The following is a 19763-nucleotide window of genomic DNA, read 5'->3' as shown; positions in this document are numbered from 1 at the left end:
TACAATAGGATAATACAGTATGCGGTGAGAAAACACAGATTTGCAATAGTATAAAATCGACAAAAACATCGTCAAAATAGGTTTTCTATTGTGCTTAAATTAATAAAAATAATAGGCCTCGTACCAAGTATGATGCAGAACCGCCTAAACTACTCTACTTTTCTATTCTCTTGCTTTGTCATTGCCGCATCTCCCGATAACCGGACACCTCGCATCGGAGTTCTTTGTCTTTTTGTACTTTTTCACAATGTACAGATATCAAGCAGACTCTGGACCCAGAGACCACTTAATGTACTGTCCTTACACGATTTTACATACCGAAGGGTCCTGTAATAATAATAACAAAGTAAAAATAATAATAATAATAATAATAATTCAAAATGATGGTGTTATTTATCAAGCTCAGATCCGACTTCGGGAAAGGATTTCCCGACATTTTGTAATCCAATAGCCGATAAATTCAAATTGATCTTATTTAAAAGAGGTTAATTCAGATATTTTCTGCACTATAAGTGTCTGAAATTTCTTGAAATTAACAATTTTTATTCCAGAAGTGCAAAAACAATCACTTCAAGGGGAAATAGTGTGTGCAATTCGATTTTTTTTTCAGTCCCGAACGTGAGGATCCCGTCCCGACCAAAAGTTTCCCGTCTCGCACAACTCCTGTTACGGAAGTCAACATGGTTCTAATGTATCTTGTGAAAACGTTATTTTGTTGAACGCGGCAGTTTATTATTATTATTATTACTTTACAAATCATAAAATTCAAGTTGACTTGAAAATACTTTGGCGTTGTAACTAAGAGTCTCTGTATATCATAGAAAACAATATTATTTGCAATAAAATATCGCTACAATTTCACCATTCGAATTGCAGGCTGGGGAGGAGGGAGGCCAGCAGTCGGTAGGTAAGCCAGGGCCCAATATTGGGCTGTAGCGCTATAGGGTTACTAATAGTAAGCATGCTTTCTAAACTTCTAAAAATATAAAGGTAAGAGTAAAAATAATTTTAAAATTTACTGTAATATTTCTCCGAGAAGTCATTTAACAATAAAGCGTGAATTCAAGGCAACACACGTAATAAATAATTGGAAAAAAAATATATGTGACCAGGACTCGAACTCGTATTACAAAACACAGCACGCTCCGAAAGGTGGTGACACTAACCAGTGCACCAAATTACTGTTTGGAGATTTTCCCGCCTGGTAAACCGGATATCCTGGCCACAAATTCTCCAACACAACCTTGCCAAGCGAATTCTAGCAACTACGCTGTTCAATTTCCATATTTGCATGCAGCGGCGGAGCCAGGATTATTCAACTATGGGTGCTGAGGGGGTGCTGAAAGAAATTTAGTGGGTGCGATTTTGAAAATAAGGAAAACATGAAAGCCTTTCAAAACTGGGGGAGGCCTCCCCGATGGCGCAGTGGTAGCGTCGTCGCCTTGTAACCAAGGGGTCCCGGGTTCGATTCTCGATGGAGGCACATAGTGGTTCGGATCCCACTTTAAACTGTAGGTCCAGTCCCGATTAGCCTTACTGTGCACAGAGTGGACTTAAAACAACAAATCAATCCAATCAATCCAATCCAAAACTGGGGGAGCCAGGTGCCAAAACTAAGGGGGGAGGGGGGCAAGGACAGTTTACTTTCCCTTGGTAGATAAGGTTTAGCATAGTGCGGGGGCAAAAATAGCAAAAAGTGAGGGACAACTGCATCCCTAATCGCCGCCACTGATTAACATAAATTTCTGATTGAAATTAAAATGTATGTGTGAAATATATAACTTTAGATTGGCATTCATTTTCCAGGGATACTGCGTCCCCCCTGCCTTGCCCTCTCCCTGGACGTCCATGATGATCAGTCTTTGAGAAAATTTGCTCCGGGGGGGGGGGCATTCCAGAGAATCGGGAGGGCGTTGTGAATCTCATCTGCGAAATACAACATATGTGCGTTTAACATTGAGATTTTTTTTATATATATATATACCAGTGGTTGTTCGTGGTTCGTCAATGAGCTTGACGCTGAGCGTTACAGGTGAGAAATAATGTATAGTAACATTTTCTGTTTAACACTCTTTCACTTTCACTCTGTTGAACAACTTGAGCGTAAACGTGTTTATTCATAGCCTGCCTTTTGAGGTTTTCCATTTGTACACCCACAGTATGAGCTGAAGAGTGTGCATGTTTCTCTAATTTCCCATTTTTTCCCAAAGCTTTTCTGAAAGATGTAAAAGGAGCAGTTATGAACACGCCACCTGTCCTTTGCAGAACTTTTGCTTCATTCTTCATGAAATGTTGGTATAGTTTACAAAACAAGCCTTCTCTTTCTTCACTATACTCCAGCCAACTGTACTTTTCTTCCCACTGTTTGTTGTAGTGACGTTCTTCTTTTCCACCTGATGATTTCGAAGGATGCAGGTTGAACTGGAAGATCCCACGGTAGACTGTGTTGAAGGACTACAACTTCCCGCGATTTCTTGCTAGGTCCTGCCACTGGAACACTAAAATAAGAGTATATTGCTCTCTTCATTCTTTCTTTTGCCGTGCAGCAAAGAACCGTAATATCCCACTGCTACAACTGCAATACAGCTCAATAGCGACTTGTCTTTTGTAGAGGAGACTTTTCTGTAACGTTTACATTCTCGAAGGTACAAAAAAGCAATGCGGTGGCTAGATTCTAATAATAGCATATATATTTTTTTGAACTCAACCCTTTTCAGTCATCTTTGACTCAACAATCGATTTTCTTATCATTTTCAAATATACTGTTGTGTATCAATTACAAAGAAAATACCGCGTCGGCTTTGATGACAACAAGTCAGCGCTTTTGGTGTGGAAAAAAGGTTAGTGCAGTTGCCAGTTTTATTCTGCTTCTTCTGTAAGATTGGACAAGCGTGGGCGTTGTTATTTACAGACGGAAATATAAAGGCAAAAATATTCACCACACAAAGAAATGCGGTCCGATGCGAGGGAAACACTTTTATACTTTGGGTTTGTTGTACAATTTTGTCCGGGGGGCGGTAGATTCCAAGAAACACTGATGGTGATATGTATTAAGTCTTCTACTCCAAGAAAGTGGTCATACAGTGTAAACACGTTGCAGTCTTATTGAGCAATACAAAATAAAATCATCCTGCCCTTAAAAACACAATTTTTGGATTTTTGGACCTTTTCAATGTAACCCATGAAGGCACAAAATACATAGTACATTATACCTTCCGTCTGCCACAAGACAAAACGCGAAGAGCACAGCAACTGTGTCATCTTTATAAAATCCCTTCTGCCGCACTATCCCCATATCCCCAACAACGAACTGTAAACTTTCTTCGTGAACATTGGGCCTCTTCCTAACAGTTTTTGAAAAAGCTTGAAATGGTACGTTTACTGGACATGTTACGTGGAACAAATACAAACTCGCATTAAATAATTTCCCGAGCACGACCTGGTGATACCTTAAAAGCAGCTGAAATATTTGCTCCAGTGTAAGGAAGAACAAGTAGGAGTAAAATAAACCGATTATCAACAATGCAAAAAAGAAAAAAAACATAACTCACATTAAGCTATAGGCAATTATCAAAAACCACGAACAGACCACTTGAAGAAACAAAGACGAAAAAATTCATGACAACAATGCTGACGAAAGAAAAAAAACTGTCGCTGATCTTTACAGAGGCTGCCGCCAGTACAGAAAAGTATCGGCACCTCTTTCAGTGCTTGCCTGTTGCATACAATAATAGCGGTCTTACTTCAGTACCTATCATTCGGCGCTCAGTATGACCACATGACATAATATTACATATTAATGTTAGTGTTTTCAGTTGAATGTAGGGGGTTGGGAAGAAAATTAAGGGACGCGCAAGCACCCCCTCGCGCCCCCCTGGCGCCGCCGCCTCTGTTTGCATGGACATTGGTAAGGTCTGTCAAACAAAACAAGTCGTTTTCTGTACCAATTTAAAAGTTTTATGAATCACATTTTGTTTAATCTGACAGTGAAGTTGAGAGTGTGGAACTTCGAAAGCTGCATGAGTCATCCATGTTGCTTCGCAACTTCCAGTTAGGCTGGTAACTGCAAGAAGAAGAACCAGTACAGCGCCTTGAATAACGTAGTGTGAAAAACGACCCAAGAAACTGGTTCCCGAGACGATGACAACATAGATGGCAGTGCGATCCGTACAGGTGCTAATTTTTTTATGAAAGTAATGCGGCTTAGTTAGTTTTTGGAATATATTGTGTAGATTTGTTTGTCTTGAAAGACGGTAAGTGAATTGATGGAAACAGTTATATTTGTGGAGTGATTTGCAGTCACGAAATGGCATTAATTTACACACAAAAGTAAAATAAATACGTTTTATATGCAACGCAACACGAGCAGCAACATCGCGATGTGAGGCTGGACGTTAAACGTTGGAATTTTGTAAACAAGTTTATTTTTGTATGCTAATAAAATCGAAATAGTGCCATGAAGGAGAAAAAATGTTTCGTGGCGTACAAATACATACCTTCCCCAAAATTATGTGGGTACCGTGAGGTTTTCTTTAAGCGAGGGAATGGACAAACTTTCATTAAATGTCAAACTGTTCTTTGGCTTTTTTGCACTTCATACACACATTTCTCTTCATTTTCTCTTTGTAGGAACAGTTTTTGTGAAATAATTTGGCAGATTTGGGAACTTCGTAGGCACTGCATCCTTTGTTAATAATATCCTCTCCCTTGACAACCTTACCTCCTTATCATTTATTACATGAACAAAATCTCTGATAATGTATTGTTCATCGAAATGCAATTCACAAACACCAACTGTGTCATAGAGTTCCTTGTCAGTTCTGGGAATTGCTCGATTCCACTCGGCTAATTTATCTTTTTGTTTGGGAACGCTAAATATACAAATACCCTTTTCTTTACTTGAACGATATCCACTAGAACAACCAGGAACAAGACAGTGGCGACAGTTTCGAGACATGGTGAAAATATAACTCAACCAACGCGTTGTTTACATTTTTTCAGTAAGCGGGAAACGAAAAGTGTCATATTTCACGCTTGCGAGTTTTTGGGCGGTAAGTTAGACAGACAACACTCGAGTGGATGTAAAACAGATCTTTGAAAAATAAACGAGTAATGTCTGTGTGAATTTCCATAAAAATAATGTTTGTGACAATGACAATATTAACGAACCTTTCAGGATAATGCATACACAATATTAATTCTCGCGGCAATTGTCATATTACGAGTTACGAGTAATAATCCATACATATGTTTTCTTCCGTATTGTTAATAAAAAAAACTCAAAGACAGGTCATGATCGACGGTTCAGAATGTTCTTAATATTTTCGCGACTACTGTACCAAATATCATAACAATTTTCTGATACAAAGAAATGTTACAAGGAAAAGAATCAGACGTTGCTGCAAAAACTCCATTTACTTCCATTATAAGCAGACGAATGCCATGCACCTGTACCGACACCAGCGCCTCTAGCGGTATCATTTCTGAGTGGAACCTTCCAAAGGCCAGAATCGTCCGATTTCCACACTACATTATTCAAGGCACTGTAGTACCAGTTAATGGCCACCAGAGTTCCAGTTACGAGCTAACTGTACATTGAAAAACCGAAATTTTCACTAACTTTCAGTTACGTGCTAACATGAACCTTAACTGAACATTGAAAAACCGACCCTAATTCTTTACATTCTCATCTGTAAGGTATATGTTATATATAGACGTATTCTCCGAAATCTCATCTTTACATTGATGTACGATGCACATCACAATTTTGTTTCTTAACTGCTGTCACAATAATTAAAGCCACCCCTTCCGAAGCTAAATAGCATTGAATTGAATACGAAGAAAAGCACGTGTTTATTAGTTTAGACTTAGTCCCTGTGCGTCGTCTGCTGTGACGTCACTATTGGACTCCATTCTTCGTTTCCAAAGAGCTTCGGAATGAGTGTTCAAAAGGAACAACTGTTACCCCCAGTGGCGGCGATTGGGACCCAAAACTGGGGGTCAAAGACAGTATATTTCCCTTTGTAGATAAGATTTAGCATAGTGCGCGGCAAAAGTGGCGAAAACTGAGGGAAACTGCCCCCCTCGCCGCCGCTGGTTACCCCTTATCAGCCTGTGGGTACTGGGCAAAGAGGGAAAGTACATTTTCCAACTCTGACTTCCCTTGACGGGAAGGGCAATTAACTGCAACTCCACCCGTTGCATCTGTTTTGGAAAGTCTGGAAGCAGTAAAATAAAGAGTAGAAGGAAATATCTTGATTTGGGGTAAGCAAAATTTACTGAAGAACTATTTGCAGTCAAAGTAAAATATCCAGTAAAATACTTTTGCCGGGGTGTGGCTCTTTTTAACGACATCCTTGGATATTGGATCAGTTGAAATCGTTTACAAACTTGGTGTATAAAGGAGCATACCAAACACTCTCTACTACTGAGACGAATACATGTAAAATCGTTCATTAATGACAACAGGCTGATATTTTGTACTGGGCAGCGATGCCAACCCTAGCATAATGGTGCTAAACCTAGAATAATTTAACCGTCTTTGGCACCTAGCACCCTGTGTTTGGCATAACAGCCAAATCTAGCATAATCTGCAGCGGTCGTTAGATATTGAACTCAAAGGAAAGTACTCTGAAGAAGTAAAATTAAAGTAACTGCACATCTCCATTTCAGGAGTGGACATGTTTCCAACAAAAGAGAGTAAACAGGGCCAGGTATCCCTTCCCCAACAAACGCCTTTCATCTCTTCCGCATCTTCCTTCCATAAAATCGAAGGGGAGGGCTGGGGCGGACCATCCTCAAAAGTTTGTCCTTTCTCAGCACCGACACAAGGGGCAGCCATTTGCGGTGCCTGTATTTTCGCGAGGAATGTTTAGTACAAAGTTGGATTGACAAATAAAGCTAATGTGCCGCCCCCCTTTGTCGGCAAATTTTGACCATCTTTGTCTTCAGCTTGTGTTCGGTTCGGTCGGCATCTTACCATTTCAGAAGCCGTCTCCCACGGTGATAAAAGCGTTGTTCCTGTGTATGATTTTAATTCTTCGTGCGTGCGTCTTTCAGTGTATTTTTGAGCGTCGGTTTGAGTATTTTTTTCCTGCTTTTTAATTATTTTTTGTGTAAAATATATTTGGAACAATTTCGAAAAAAGAGTACTAATAGCAAAAGAAGTAACTGTGAAACTCCCGAAAAGAAAAAAAATAGATCGTGTGGATTTAAACCAGAAATGGGAGTCGTATTCTCAGAAATAATTATATAACGGAGTGGGGAAGAGGCGGTTTTTATTTGTTCGTATGGTGAGTAGCTTTTGTCCTTTCCTTTCCTTTTTTTATTTGGAAATGTAATTTTACATAGAAATGCATTGTATGAGCATTAGAAAGTTGCAAAAAACTAGCACAAAAGTGTGTGTGTGTAGCGGGGTGTTGTTGGAGGTGAAATGGGTTAATACGTCCTTCCATATAACGCAAAAAATGCAGTAGTATATGAAAGATATTTGTGAATTATACACCGCCGCCCCCATAACCCCCCCCCCCGGGCAATAATTGAAAGATATCGATGCTTAACTGTGTCATGTCATCTTCCCTCTCCTCTTCTGCTAGAAAAAAATTGTGAAGTATTTTTACTAATTTAATGAGACACATGCCCTAGTTTGACCCTTGGTAAGGTATGGACATGTAATTATGTTTTTTCCCATCCCATAGTCCATAGATCATTTAATCAGTTCTTCATTCACCCTCATTGTCGTACCACTGTGGTCGTACTTACTCCCAGCGACTCTAAGGCAAAAAAAGCGACTTAAAATAAATAGATCTTAGGGTGATGGGATACAATAAAACATCTGAAAATAGTAATAAAATATATTGTTAATAATAATAATAATAATAACAATAATAATATTGCCCTAGCACAATTGAGTGGCGTTCTAGCATAATTCCACAGTTCGAACAGCACTTTTCGTAGCTGAGGGGTTGGCAACGCTGGTACTGGGTAGATCTCCTTTCTGCTGCCTGCTGAAAGACGAACTGCAAGCAAACATGTCGGCCTCAGGAAGATGTACTGTACTTGCAAGAAATTTTGTTACATCCGCAGCAAGGAGAGGCGGACATCACGATACGGGAGGCATTCCCGGATCAGTAAGTGTTCTACACGAGCATTATGTGAATCCTTTGTTTACAAGAATTAACAAATGTTGGAGCACATCTAAATTTTATCCTCATACACGCCTAAACCCATGATATTATTAATATTTACACACATAATAACTACAAATACAAGTGTGCGTATGTATGCATACACACACACAGTCACACGTACGTAGGTACGTTTCAAAGTAATATTATAGTCATATTCAAAGTATGTGGAGTAACTAGGCCTACTATTAAATGTTCATTAATAGTTAATAAAGGTGCACCCACATATGTTAATTATAGCATTAATCAAATGATAAGGTACTTATTCGATAAGGCCCGAACACCTCTCACTCGTTTATTTCCGGAATTTTAGCATTGATACTTGCATATTCTGCATTGCGGAAGATTCTTTAAGGTGAAGTTACCCTTGTGGTACTACTTTACTATACCGGAGACACCTATCAATGATTTATTGCGCAATTTTTTACGGTACTAATTTACTATCCTTCGGACACATTTATTTATTTTTACAGAAGAAACTACTTACCGTAATTAGTTCCTGTAGCATTGTCGAACATCAGGAAAGTGTTTTGTGTGATTTGGGAATGTTTCAGAGCTGAAATTCATGTTGTTCGTTGAAAATTAATTCTCCGACGGAGATAGCGTTTGGCGCGTACATCTGCGTATACCATGAAGTTCGTACACCTTCATACACCGTCGTGACTATCATGACGTGTCGTGATTGTGTTTTGTTGGTATCCAGTGTTTCGAACTGCCTGCGTTTGCGACGAGAGTTAGAACTGTGGATCGAGGGTTTGGAGAATGACGTGTGGTGGGTGTGTTGTAAAGTTTGTGCTGGGTGTGGACAAACCATTGGCGCTAGCCCCACGAACCATTGGCGTGTGGATAGGTTAATAGGGCCACGCAAAGGTTTCAATAGTTAAAAAGATAGCCCCACGAACCATTGGTGCTAGCCCCACGAACAATTGGCGCGTGGATAGGTTAGTAGGGCCACGCAAAGGTTTCAATAGTGAAAAAGATAGCCCCACGAACCATTGGCGCTAACCCCATGAACCATTGGCGCTAGCCCCACGAACCATTGGCGCGTGGATAGGTTAGTAGGGCCAAGCAAAGGTTTCAATAGTGAAAAAGATAGCCCCACGAACCATTGGCGCGTGGATAGGTTAGTAGGGCCACGCAAAAGTTTCAATAGTTAAAAAGATAGCCCCACGAACCATTGGCGCTAGCCCCACAAACCATTGGCACGTGGATAGGTTAGTAGGGCCACGCAAAGGTTTCAATAGTGAGAAAGATAGCCCCACGAACCATTGGTGCTAGCCCCACGAACCATTGGTGCGTGGATAGGTTAGTTCAGTTAGGTTGGGATACATAGTTGAAATTTGGTGTCAGAACGCGAAAAATAAAGTTAAAAAGAAATAGATCTGATTAAGTTTGTCGACGGGCATTTCTTGGGTTCCGAAGGTTGAAACACTGTATAACAATTGAAAATCGAGAAAAAACAAGGCCGATGCGTCATTCCTACGCGTTATTATTTACAAAGGTGTCCGCGCCATGTTGTGTGTGAGGCAAACGGAAAGGTAGGAGGAAGAAGTAGTCGTAAGGTGAAAAATTGCTCTTACTTTCATCAAAACAACGTCAATACACGTTCAGGAATGTTCCGCGAAGCAGATACGTAAGTTCGAATGTCAAAAATTTGGCAAAAGAGAAGCCGGACGCGCAATTATGTAGGAAGGTGTAGTCGCGATATTGTGTCTCAGGCAAGGAAAAACACCTACCATAAAGACGTTCTGGTAATGTGAAAAATTGCAATTAATTTCATCAAAACAACGTTAATACACCTTCAGGAATGTTCCGCGAAGCAGATACGTAAGTATCAATGTCAAAAATTGACGAAACCAAAAAAATAGAGGTGTCCGAAGGATAGTAAATTTTTACCAACCATTCACGATAGCCCCATGAACCATTGACGGATAGCTCCAAAAACCATTCACGATAGCTCCAAAAACCATCCACGATAGCCCCACGAACCATTGACGGATAGCCCCAAAAACTGTTCACGATAGCACCATGAACCATTTCCGGTTAGGTTAGGTTAGGTAAGCATAGTTAAAAAAAAATTAAAAAAATTCTCATAAAAAAAAGACACATTTGGAAACACTGCCGAGACCACGTGACTTTCGACGCTCGCGCCATCTGCACAATGGAAACAACGGCCTAATGTTACAGAAGATGCAAGTTCCTTATGTAACAACTGATTATTGTTCTGCAGCGTTCTATGGTGAAGTTTTTAGTTTCCGCGAAAGAAAATACCTCGAAGAACCTCAACAATGATGCAGAAAGTGATTTCAGTAAGTAGTTTCTCCTGTAAATTTGAAGAAATCCGTTCGGGCGATATCAGATAGTTACCAATAATAATTGTTCCTAGATGTATGTAGCACATATTATACCAAACATTTATTATTATTGTGATTATTATATTACTACTTTCATCTAGTCAAAATATCTATAACTCATTTATTTCGTCCTTTTTGACATTGCTACTTACTTATTCTGCATTGCGGAACATTCTATAAGGTGTAATTATGAATTTCCCACGAAAATAATTTCAATTTTTTCATATTACGAGTCATTATTGTTGTTTCTTTTTTCGCTTGCGTGACACAATCTGGCGCGAGCGTTCTGGATCATCGCCCATCGTGCTTGTGTTTTGTCGATTTTGAGTGGGTATGCAGGGTTTCCAACCTTCTAAACAAAAAAAAATACCTACTTCCGTGTTATTAATTTTCTGTTTTTTCCAGTGTTTGAAATTATGCTAATACCTAAAATTTTGGGTCTTCTAACCATTGACGGATAGCCCCACGAACCATTCACGGTTAGGTTAGGCAAGCGTAGTTAAAATTGGGGTCATAGAACCATGCATGGGTAGCCCCATGAACCATTCCAATTAGGTTAGGCAAGCATAGCTAAAATTTGGGGTCACGTAATTTTCTTGAAAAAACACGTGGCGGTTGGAAACGGTGACAGGGGGTTACGTCATCAAACACACGGAACATCTGGTTCTCGTAGAGGAAGTACATTTAAGCAACGGCATAAATTTTTATACATATAAACATTTATCACTACAAAAAGATGAAAAATACATTCGGGAACTATGCTAGAGAAAGTGATTTGCGTAAGTAGTTTCTTCTGTAAAAATGAAGAAATCCATTTTAACTAGATGAAAGTGTTACCATTATTATTATTACTACTTTACAAATCACAAATTCAAATTGAATCGAAAATACTTCGGGCGCTTGATACAAGTTGATACTCGGAGTCTGCTATTTAGAAACTGGATTCGCCTTATTTCTTTTCCATAAACGCCTATCACTTTGTTGATGAACAGTTCTTTGTGTTTTTGTACGTTTTCACAATGCACAGATGTCAAACAGAGATCACTTAAACTACTGTCCTTCATGGTACCTATGATTCATGTTTTTACGTGCCAAAGCATACTGTAAAAAAAAAAAAATCAAAATTATGGGGGTGTGAATTATGAAGGTCAGATCACGATTTCAGGAATGATTTCCAGGCATTTCGTAATCCCGAATAGCCAAGAAGTTACAAAGGATCTTATCGAAAAGAGGTTGGCCCAAGTTTCTTTTGTTTTATTGCAATTTCAGTATGGTACGTATGCAATTTTTACATGGTTCGATTTAGATTTAAGTCTGTTAACACAAACTGTGGAGTTCTAGTGATTACTTACTGCGTGTTTCCTTGACACTGGTTTATCACTTCCCAATACTTTCGTAGTTAGGTTAGATGTGTCAGGTGTAGTTCCCTTAGCATTTTAATAATAATCCTAAATGTTTTTCAGTTTAGGTTAGGTGGGTCTGGTTTAGTTCACTTAGAACCCTAAATGCTTTCTACTACTGATTGCAGACAAAAGATTTGAATTCTACCTGCTATCAATGGAGAATGAATGCCTTGTCCATGGGGAGCACGCATGCTTGCGTATGGTAATTTTTAAGATTTTGTACCCAACATAAATAACTATTTTACTTTAAGGAAGGTTCAATTTTTTGTGTGACAAAGATTGCCAAAATTCTATGATTTAGTTGTTCTGCTAGGAGAATTTGAAAAAAATCATAAAACAGTCTGAACCATTAACAAGAGGTTAATTTTTGATATTTTCTACCAGGAATTTCTTGAAATTAACTGTTTTTATTCCAGAAGTGTAAAGCAACCATTTGAAGGGGAAATAGTGTGTACAATTCGATATTTTCACCGAAAATTTACCAAATTTTTCGAGGAATGGAGAATTTCTTAGTCCCAAATGCCAGATTTATTAATATTTCCTACCCAATCCCATCCCATCAAAATTTTGTGTCCCAAACACCCTAATTACAGCAGTCAACATGATTCTATCTCTTGTAAAATTGTTCTCTCATTATTTTGTTGGACATGGCACTTAATTGCTGTAACTGACAATCTGTAAAGTGCAGAAAACAATATTATTTGTATTAAATATCGCTACAATTTCACCATTTGAATTACGTATTTTTTTTTTCAGATATCTCTGGGAGGGGGGGGGGGCAAGTTCCCCCTGAACCCCCTCTTCTTGCAGGCACCCTCGGTGGACCGAATTTACAATACCAGACATCTCCCTGGTTTTTGTAATATTTTGCATACTCACTAATTGAGGTCTCCTAATCATGAATTTGAAGTTAAAATTTGGGGGTCACATCTAGAAATTGCAAAATAAGCTAAATTGAGTGGTCCGTGATTGGCACAATTGCTCATTATTTACTGGAAAATTTCGTGTTTCCAATGCTTAAAAAACGAAATATACATTCCTGATATTACTGATATGTTGTCACTGTCACTTTCGTCGTCTTTGTCATCCTCAACGCATTTCTGTGTTGGATCGTACAGCATAGCGGCTAGGCGAAAGAATTCTAAAGTATGGTCCCATTCTTACACGATCTATGCTCTCCAAGTATGAAATCAACTGTGGCAACACTGTAGACAGTGTAACTAATTGCGAACATCAATTGTTCATATCAACAAATATGGCTCCCATACTTGTATACGGAGAATCATTGTGAGAATTGAAAAGCTTATTTTACAACTTCTACACATTAATGAACAATTTCTTCACCTCACTCCAATATGTTAACCTGAGATAAATCTTTGCGACTAATTATTTCGTGAGTATAAGACGTAGCATAGAAATTACAGAAGCGTCCAGTATTGTAAATTCTTGCCCCGTCGGTTACGGTTAATGCACTAACTTAACAAAAATGTCAAAAATTGCTATCAGCACCAAACCTAACAATAATTTGTCTTTTATTTTGATTTCATAAGTTTTCAGGCCTTCATGTTTGATTTACTTTATATTATAATACATTTATGAAATGGTATGTGATGTCTCGTTTGTTGCTGTTGTGAAATGTGCTATATACACTTGCCCGAAACTTTCGGTCTGTTCTACTTCACACTAATGTAACAGACATATTTTACTTCACAATAACACATCTTTGCAAGCTAAGAACAATGGAAAACATTCATGAACAGCATAATCTTCATCAACCATGCAAAATATTTCACTTTTTCAAGGGGGTACAGAGGGGCAAAATATTTCACTTTCTCAAGGGGGTACAGAGGGTCAAGGTTGCATATCAGAATCTCTTACTAATTAACAAATAATGTGAAAGCATATCTATCCTGTTTGCCTTTTGTTCATACATCATTTTTGTTTCTTTGCTTCCAGAACCTTCCATTTCAAATTGAGAACCGTTATAGATTGACAGCTCTGTTTGCAGTATTCTTCGGCAGTGGGCTAGGAGCACCTTTCCTTATTCTCCGGCACCAGATGTTGAAAAAGTAACTTCTCTGCCTTGGTATAGTGAGGTTAGTATCTTTCTTGTTGTAGACTTGAAATCGTTCTACTTTTTTACATTACGATTTATAATTAGGATAGGGTTGCATGTTGTAAGATAAATGTGGAGTCACTTGACATCCATAGTTTTGTTTCTAGGCATCAACGAGACTTGTTTTAGTGTCAGAAAACTTTTGGCACTGTTGAATCATCTTCTTTGGTTTAACATATTCACTGCCAGCATGGTTTCACCAATTTTTCCTCCTGTGCCAAAGTGGTTATTGGACTTTATTTTGCAAATTCAAAAATTTAACTTTTTTTCCTGTAAAAGATAGATCACCCAAAACACTTTAATGCGCATTGACTCCCCACTCCACAGCATTATTATATTCGTGACCGATGGCGGAACAGCAAACTCAAGCCACATGTTTCTGTCATAATGACCAACGTGGCATGATTGGTGTGCACCAGTTTCGGTCATTGTGACGAACCTGGCGGAGATCGTGTTAATTACCATCTTATTGTTGTTTACAGTAAATTACCAAAAAAAAAAAAAATCAATCTGATTGATGCTCATTAGGTTTTTGGTTTTGCCACTACATGATCTGTGTTGAAGTGCTGGTCTTGGCAGGTTTTTTTGTGTGTGTGTGTGTGTGTGTTTTTAAGTACCTATATTAGTTTCGTCCGATCCATATTGTGATTTGCCAAAATAGGTATACGATAGGATATAACACAAAATTCATATTGTTGCCACTCACCTTATTTTCAGCAATCAATTAGCAGGTTATAAAGGAAAAGAAATATGGATAGTGTTTATTGTTTATTGTAAACTGTTTACATGTGTTATGCTACCACCACCTGCAACTTTTTGATGTTGAAAATATATCAAATGTTAGTAGTTTCTAGTCTGAATGGAACACAATTCTAAATTATTTCCCTAATTTTACATTTTCATGCATTCCAGCTGTTTAGACCAGAGATGTCCAGCCTTGAGGCCCAGCCTCAGCCTCTGCCTTCAAGAGCCTTGAGAGTCTGAGGCCAAAGCAGAGATGGAGTTCAGAGGCTTAGGCCGTGTGAGGCCGGAGGCCGACCGTGAACTCGGAGGCTGAGGCCGTGTGAGGTTGGAGGCCGATCTGGAGCTCAGAGGCCAGGTCCAAGTCAAATGGACATCTCTGGTTTAGACACAGACTTTGGAGTAACTAAATTTCACTATTGTAATTCATTTATGGTTCATTTTTCCGTGCAGGTTTTTCATCTTGATCGATGTTGCTATCTGTTTGGTATGTTTGTCAGGCATATACTGGCTTGTTACATGTAGTGAGGTTCTTTTTTTTTTTTTCTCCTGCTTATATTCATGCTGGCACTAGCGGATGAGGATATTTTTCTTCTTGTTCTTCAGTGCAGGTGTAGTAGTTCCTCCTTTGGCCACATGTTGGCAGCCTTTTTTTTTTTTTGCAAGTGTTTAAGCTTTTTTTTTTTCGTTAGCACCAACATATACACACAAGCAGAATAAAGAGAACCACACCATTCTCAACAAGCCACTACGTACCTAATTAGTTTCTCCAAGATTCTTCTTATTAGTATTGGGACATATATCTTCCAGACAATATATCACAATACTGAAAAAATATCGTCTAGCCGATATCAACTAGATGATAGATCATCACGATATTTTGGTGATATATATATTATGCCAACGATATATTGTGACAATATTTGGTGATATATATCGTGGAGATGATATATCGTTGATATCACAATATGGAAATAATATCGTATCATCTGTGACTATATTTTCTTGACAATATATCGCGATTTCAAATTTCCGATATCGTCCATCCCTACTTATTTCTCCCACAATTGTTTCCAGTGTTCTAATTCACTTCCTAATAATCTTATAAAACTTATGAAATATCATTAAACATGTTATCATACAGTTACTATAAACTGTAATAAGGAAGTTGATTCTTCACTCTTGGCACTCTTTCTTGAAACCTCAAATTTTATAAGTGATAATATGACCAAAAGAGAGGGCTTTATTTTTTAGTAATCATTAATTTACTTTACCAAATATATGCCAAGAGATTAAGAATTAATGACAAGCAACATTACAGTTACTACCTTAAATTATCATGAAAATCAGAAAATTTAATTTATGCACATAAATCACACATTGGCCAACTTCGATTGGTATCAATGAGGAGCATACCCCAACCAGACAAATATCAGGCACATGTAAAAATTTCAAGCTATATTGTATATTGTTCTTTTTTACAGTAATCAGTTCACAAAAGTATTCATTCTAAAACTGTTTAAAAAGTGGTATGCATAAGAAAAATATATACTTTCTTATCTTCAGAAACTTCTTAAATAGTCAGTAATACTAAAATTCACCATTCGTTTACCAGATATCGAATTCATACTGTACAGTCATGGACACTTCTGCATTGTAGCAATTCTATTGAAAGTAAATTGGCCCATTACAACCCAGAAGTGTCAGAGACTGTACATGTCTAGGGAAATATAAGATACTACACATCACTTCTGTCTTTCATTTTAAAATTTGTTAAACTTTGAAGAAAGAAAAGCAGAAAAAAAATGATGCTGTATGGTATAGTGTGAAAATGAAAGCATTTCCATATAAATTGATTAACAAGATCTGTTGGTTACCTTACCTAAAACAAAGGTGCATGTGTGTGCTTTGAAATGTTTATAGGTTGGCAACACCATCAGTCAGTCACGTTTTTTGTATTGAGTGCATCTTTGTCCAATTTTGTCAGTTCCTACAATATGCATGACACTTTTGATGCAAGAATGGCATGGGTGAAGTTGGCCCCCATTCACATGCAGATTAGTTAGAACTGAGCTGATACCATTGCCAATGTATCAGTATCTGCCAATATCAGTGGTATCGGAAAGTGTGGATTGAATTATTTACTCATATCTAATAATACTTTTCTGTGATTTTGATCTTTTGTTTGTTTTGCAATAATGCAACGTGACACTTCCACTTGGTCTAAATCCTGAAAGTTATGCCAAATTCCAAGTTTCCATTGATTTCGTACCAATATTGTATCAAAAGCTGTATTTTGTGATTACATAACAAGCAGTCTTATATTCTCATGTAATTCTTGAATATTTTTAAGCCAAGTCTGGAAAACTAATGCTTATATTAGGGTCGTTTGTAAAGTCATATCTGTTTCTTTGTAGAGAAATAAATTGTGACTAGAATTAGCATTTATTGTACTGGCCTATTACAGAATACATTAGGTCATTTTTCTACATAGTCACCACAGAGATTCAGGCACTTGTCACACCGTACGGTGAGGTTTTGCATGCCTTCATCATAGTAGTCTGCTGCCAGTCCATTGAATCATATTTTGACAGCTTTCTGGAGTTCCTTGTCACTGCAAAAACTTAGTCGCACCCAAAAATGACTTCAGAAGAAGGAAGATGTGAAACCAAAGTCTCCTCGCCTGTGACGGTATGGTCGAGAAGCGAGCCCTCTTTGTCCGTGTAATGTTCCAAGAACGTGAGGGCAGCTTCCATGTAGCTCTCTTTGTATTCTGCAGGCAGCATGCAAGTGACTCACCTTGCGCAAATTTTCCTGTAGCAGAGGAGATTGGTGACAACGTCAAACATGACCATGCGAGAAGTCTCATGGAAGAGCTCCTTAAGATTGTCAAGTGTGAAGCATCTCTTGTTCTCTATTAACTAGTCAGTTCTCTGTAATGACAAACGGATGCTCAGACCGCTCTACATCCTTCCTTCGTTGAACACTTGGCAGCAATGCCTGACATGTGATTCATTCAATATATGCCCTGACCATACATACACAGCTGAAATCTCGCGATAAATCGCACTGGAATGATCATTATGTGCATTGAGAAATCGAATCGCCAAATGCACTTCACACTCGGGGACTATTTCAATTTTCCAATTAATTTCTGAAGAGCCTAGCAACCATGCTACTACTGTTAACAAGACAGGACTTGTCTGGAACCCTGCTGAGAAATGACTGAGGCAGCTTATGCTGGAAGAAGTGTAGGTCATGTCTTTGTGCACACACACACTGTGAGCAAACTGGTATGGCTTTCCGAACAACCCTCGTACATGAAATTAAATAATCACCCACAAATATTAATCAGTATTTTTAACTTTCAATTGTTACAAATTTCAAGCATTAGTATCAGTGGGAATCTGTACAAGAAGTATTGGCTCAACTCTAAGATTAATGAATTAAACACTACTTCAAGGTTAAGTTGTCTCAGAGCATAAATTCAGTCATAGCAGAACAATTAATATTTCTTCATTCCTTGAAATGTGTCTTCTCAAGATTCATACAGTAAATTTTCAGGAAATAGAAAAATTTAGGGACTATGGACATAGTGTATTTTTAACATGGTAGTAAATTTGAGTGTGTTTGCTGCATGTAGCCTGTCAATTTTCTTTTGTATATAGGTTTCCAAGTGTTATTATTGATGTGGTATTATTTTTCATTCTTTTCAGTAGTTTGGAAGAAGGTTGTCAATCATGTGAGTGGACATTTATGAAGATAGTAGCCAGTTTTACTTGATGTGTTAAATATTCCAAGTTAAAATGTATATATTAACATTTTACGTCACATTGATAAATAAATAATATGTACCACATTAGTTTATTATTTTTTGCTCACGGAATAACTTTATTAAGATAAATTAATCTGTTTAAATAATTTATGGGGTTATGATTCTATCATCTGGTGCAAACATTTCAACAGCATAATATATTTCTGTAACAGACATATTTTTAGTGTAAATTAATTCATAGTTTACCTTTTATATTTGTACATATATTCTGTAAAATGAAATGCTGTGCCCTTGAGTGTAATGAATAGGGCAAGTCATGTGACTATTTTGCATTTTCCTTCTTAAATGGTTTGAAGATTGCTCGGATATATAAAAATATGTAACATGAAATAATTGGTTAAACTCTAGCTGACAGATAGTTTTATCATCGTCCGCCCCTGGTGGGGGTGCCCAATTCTTAAAGTTACATGAAATTCCTATTTTCAACCATTATATCACCAAAATTCAAAGTCTTTCCATAATCATCCCGAATTTCACATACTAACAGTTTGGTGGCACTGGCGACTATTTTTGGGAGTTTCACAGTGCTATTTTCTAGAGCTAAAAGGAAAAGTAAATCCCTTGTAATATTTGTACAATTAAAAAATAATATTGTAATTTAAATTTGGTCACCCTATATAATAATCACCCTGTACCAAATAATTAGCAAATGTACCCCAAGTACCAACTAATTCCATCATAGGAGAGAACAAATTCCCCCCTTCCCTCTTTTTCTCTCACTTTGCTGGGAATCCATGTAGATTCATGCTCTGAAGAAAATTTCTAATGAGTGAAGGTTTCGGAGTATACAGAGACAAGACTACCAGCCATTAAAGCAATATATACACCCAGGCGTTTCCCCCACTGGAAGAGAATGTCATGATAGAGTCCAGCACAGATATTTCTGCCGTTCGATGTGCGACACAACTCAAGAAGCAGTGTTGCTAATGGAGCAGATAGAAAAATCGCTGCAGTGTGTCGATGCACAGCTGTTACGTACAACAAGAAAATTAGAGAATGCAGGTCTATCTAACGTTGAGTTTTAAACGTCATGCATTATACCAGGACTAGGATTAATATGTACTAATAAGTGGCTTTGTATGTAGCTACATACATATGAACTAAAAAATTTGCAAAATATGAACTAAC

The 19763-nt window shown here is 37.9% G+C and overlaps 1 protein-coding gene across 2 annotated transcripts; it reads left to right on the top strand.

The window, feature by feature from the left end:
• Positions 1-7984: 7984 nt before the first annotated feature.
• Positions 7985-18659, top strand: LOC146003967 (cytochrome c oxidase subunit 7C, mitochondrial-like). 2 transcript variants are annotated; one of them, XM_083142497.1, is made up of 3 exons: positions 7985-8129; positions 13900-14039; positions 18520-18659. In XM_083142497.1, the coding sequence occupies exons 1-2, from the start codon at positions 8031-8033 to the stop codon at positions 14014-14016; spliced, it is 216 nt and encodes a 71-aa protein (XP_082998623.1). In that variant the 5' UTR covers positions 7985-8030; the 3' UTR covers positions 14017-14039; positions 18520-18659. The 2 variants fall into 2 exon arrangements, with proteins under 2 accessions (XP_082998623.1, XP_082998622.1); XM_083142496.1 differs by having other exon boundaries at positions 18517-18659.
• The last annotated feature ends 1104 nt before the right edge of the window (positions 18660-19763 follow it).

Source organism: Lepisma saccharinum, chromosome 21 (genome assembly GCF_977018435.1).
Source record: "Lepisma saccharinum chromosome 21, izLepSacc3.1, whole genome shotgun sequence".
Classification (NCBI taxonomy): Eukaryota; Metazoa; Arthropoda; class Insecta; order Zygentoma; family Lepismatidae; genus Lepisma; species Lepisma saccharinum.
This window is presented reverse-complemented; position numbering and strand designations above follow the sequence as displayed.